The sequence below is a fragment of the Sinocyclocheilus anshuiensis genome, unplaced genomic scaffold (assembly GCF_001515605.1).
Source record: "Sinocyclocheilus anshuiensis isolate Anshui unplaced genomic scaffold, SAMN03320099.WGS_v1.1 scaffold740, whole genome shotgun sequence".
In the NCBI taxonomy this organism is placed as follows: Eukaryota; Metazoa; Chordata; class Actinopteri; order Cypriniformes; family Cyprinidae; genus Sinocyclocheilus; species Sinocyclocheilus anshuiensis.
This window is the reverse complement of record NW_015554112.1, coordinates 136,730-140,299: the sequence shown is the minus strand read 5'-3', so window position 1 is coordinate 140,299 and position 3,570 is coordinate 136,730. Positions and strand designations below refer to the sequence as shown.

Genomic DNA, 3,570 nt, shown 5'->3' with positions numbered 1-3,570 from the left:
CAAAACACAAATGAAGAACAACATGAGGTTGAGTAAATGACAGGTTTTTCATTTTTGAGTGGACTATCTCTTAAAGTCTCCGTGTCCATCTGTAGAAACAAACAAAGAAAAAAAAACCGTTTTTTTTTCTGCCAAGCAGGGCTGCTTTTTTTTATACTTGCAGATCTTATCATATTATCATCATTTACGAGGAGGATTGTAAAACGGTCACAATTCACACAAAAAAAATTGACTCAAAGCACAGAATGACAGTGTATTTGACACTCATTTTGTGATGTGTTTTTAGAGTTGTTATGTTTACCTATTTGTGCTACATGTATCTGTGTCCAGTTTTATTTGCAGTTTTATTTAATTTATCATTGACTAATTTTTGGATGCAGGCTAAATGGACGGTGACTTGATTACCACAATAAATTCAGACACTGATTTTTAAACGTTTTCTATTAGTGTTACAGTATTTTGGGATAACAGCAGCACTCCTGACAGTAGGCTACATGAAAATAATTTAGATATATGTTTCCAAGCTACTTAAGTTTGTAACAGACAAATATGACTCTATTATATTCAAGTTAGAGACAGGTGACGGATGTTCCCAGGCGGAGGACACACCCTCTACTGGCAACTTTACCGCTAGTGCTTCCCAAGGTGATGCGCAGTCTCGCTCTCATCGCTCGCCCTTTGCAACGCTTTGCTTTGGGAGGGCATCGGCAAAGCCTATCCGGCTGACGAGAGAGAAAAGAGCTGCTTTAAGTGAGTGGGAAAGTAAATGGGATGAAAGCTCAAGTCAGGTCAGCAGGTCGAACATTCAAAGCTTCTTAACTGTAGCAGGTGGAAGAAGGAAGAGCTAGAGGAGGAGGAGGAGGAGGAGGAGGAGGACAAAGCACCCTGGACTCGGAGTGTGGAAAGATCTCAGTGGTTTTATCATTTACCTGTGCCACATTTACTTACTTGTTTTCCCACTGTGTCTTCATGATGGACACATGGACAGTGTAAAGAACGCGTCGCCAAACAGGGAAAGGCTGTTCCGTACGCACAGAACAAGTGCGCAAATGTCTGCTATGAGAATGGACAGAGACCGAAAGAGTTGGCACTCCTGGGAGAGATCGAGCACGGACAGGAGGAGTGCTGGTAGGGCGATGATAAGGGCTGTTGAGCGCGGACAGCACTGGAGCGTGATTTTCCTGCTCTCGCTTGCGCTGCAGCCGCAGGTAAGCCGCCGATAATGCGCTGCTATTTTCAGCCCGCTTTGACTTTTTTTTTTTCCACGGTTGTTTTCTCTCCAGAGCTTTACACGGACAATCCTTGGTCCTTATTTAGTGCAGTGTTGTTCTTTCTTTAGCTCTGTTTACAAGTGGTTTGCACCAGTGTGCGAATCATTAAGCGGCTTACAGGCAGCTGAACTTTTTAAAACAATTTCTCAGTAATTTTTCTGGGCGCAGAAGGTTGAGGTTCATCTCGCGCAAACAGACACTAAGCGTAAACTTATTAAACAAATCTGAACGAATTTTGAGATACATTTGTGTAGCCTAATAGCATGACAAGTAATAACAGTAATTATGTTTTTGTTGATACCGTCCGATACAGACGGCGACCGCTTAGCAGTTGCTATGGTTACCTCCTCAATCAAAGACGATTTCTGTTCGCCAACGAACACATTTAGCAATTTCCGACTAATTTGCAAACTTTTGCGATTGTTGAAATTATATTAAAAGCCGATACATGCTTTAAACACACCCAGCCTGCTTCTTCGTCGTTATTTAGGAGGTTTAACCCCGAATGAGGGGTGTGGAACCCCCCCATAATTCCGTTTTACACCTTTGTGGATGAGAGACCAGTGTTGAGCTGTTACCGTCTGCGGCCACCTGTTGTTCCTTCTTTCTTTGTTGCGCGCTGCACTTGTCGCTCTTTTGGGCGTGTTGCTTTTTCATGCAGATATTAAAGTCTCATGTCAGCTATGGTTTATATGCAACAATATATCTGACGCACACGACAGTTTGTTATTGTAAAGCTTTGTCTTTAAGACTATTTACTCTGAAACTGGAGAAATGAAAAACAAGGCTCAACATATTTGGCGCACTGGCTTATTTGTACAAGAAAGTATCATTTTGCTCCAGTATAAATGAGGACATTGCAGTGTTTTTCTGTTCGGAGCGAGGCTTATTTTTAATTTCATTATGTTTACATCAAGCAGTAAAGTAGCGGCCATGGAGATTTTATATAGAGAAATGGGTCTCTTCGTGGGCATGTGATTTTGCTTTTGTTTGCATTCCCAGAAAACATCCAGTGACTCTAATTATGCTGATCCATTTGTATTACCCAATGGCTTAGCTGTATTTAGAACACATATCATCATTTTATTTTCAAAATATGAATCTCTGTTATGGTTTGATAAAGAAGCCTGCTCTGTTTAAAACCATTTGGCATTAAAACCAAGGCAAATCATTTCTGAATCTACTCCCAATGCTTCACATCCCACCCCAGCCACCCTATTATTCCAGGCTTTGAGGTCTCCGCTGGGGTTGTTGGTCTGCGGTGGAGATGAGACCTCACCTGCTGTGGAGGGCAGATCCTGGGGATGAGAACTCTTTGAGTGCAGAAAGTGCATGTGTGTTCCGGTGGGTTGCTGCTGGATGAACATACCTGTCCTGACACCGAGGGCGTGTGAGAAAGGCTAATGTTTTGGTTCTGTCATTTTTGCAGTATGAACTTTGCCTTTTAAATGCTTTGATGGTTCTTGGAAAATCTAAAGCCTGTATGTTGCAGAACGTCCTACAGGGAGAATAATTTTTAATGATTTTATGTTATTGTCAAAAGAGATGAGGAGGGAAGTGATCAACAGCTTTGTATTGTTAGTTGGGCTATAAATAACAGGGCTCAACAATAAGGATGGCCCCGTGGCCTGAGGCCAGTTGACGGAAATGTCACTTGACCTATCCAGGCACTGCGCTTTCTTATGAATCTTATGTTCATCAATCATGAAAATGTGTTTTTGTTTTGCAAACATTTAGATTTTATTTGAATATTGTTGTTGATATCTGTAATACAGTTTTTATATATTTTTAAATTTAATTATGTCACATATTGGATATTACCCTAGCTAATGTAACCTGTTGTATATGTAGCAAGGTTACAGCTGGCTAACAAAGATGAGGTTTGTTGAAACTGTGAGAATAACTTAGTATATGAATATGAAATACACTGCTTCAGTTGGTACAATTTTTTAAATGTTTTTTTTTTAAAGAAATATCTTATGATCACTATAGTTGGCTCAATTTATTTAATAAAAAATACAGTAAAACAGTAATATTGTGAAATATTAATACATTAATATATTATACAAATGTAATATATTTCAAAATGTATTCATGTGATGGCAGTGCTGAATTTTCAGCAGCCATAACTCCAGTCTTAATTGTCACATGGTCCTTCAATATAGGAAGTAGGAATCTTTTTTAATATTATAAACGTCTTTACTTTCACTTTTGAAAAATGTAATGTGTCCTTGCTGAATAAAATTGATAATTTCTTATTATTCATTAAATCTATAAGTTAAATATGTAAATACGAATA

General features: G+C 39.1%; 1 protein-coding gene across 1 annotated transcript in view; it reads left to right on the top strand.

Moving 5' to 3' along the window:
- Positions 1–682: 682 nt before the first annotated feature.
- The window catches only part of LOC107669775 (protein jagged-1b), a 56,527-nt gene continuing 53,639 nt past the window's right edge, over positions 683–3,570 (top strand). Inside the window, exon 1 of the mRNA XM_016462156.1 lies at positions 683–1,208. Within this exon, the coding sequence (XP_016317642.1) occupies positions 981–1,208 (228 nt within the window). The 5' untranslated portion in view covers positions 683–980. The remainder of the gene's footprint in view (positions 1,209–3,570) is intronic.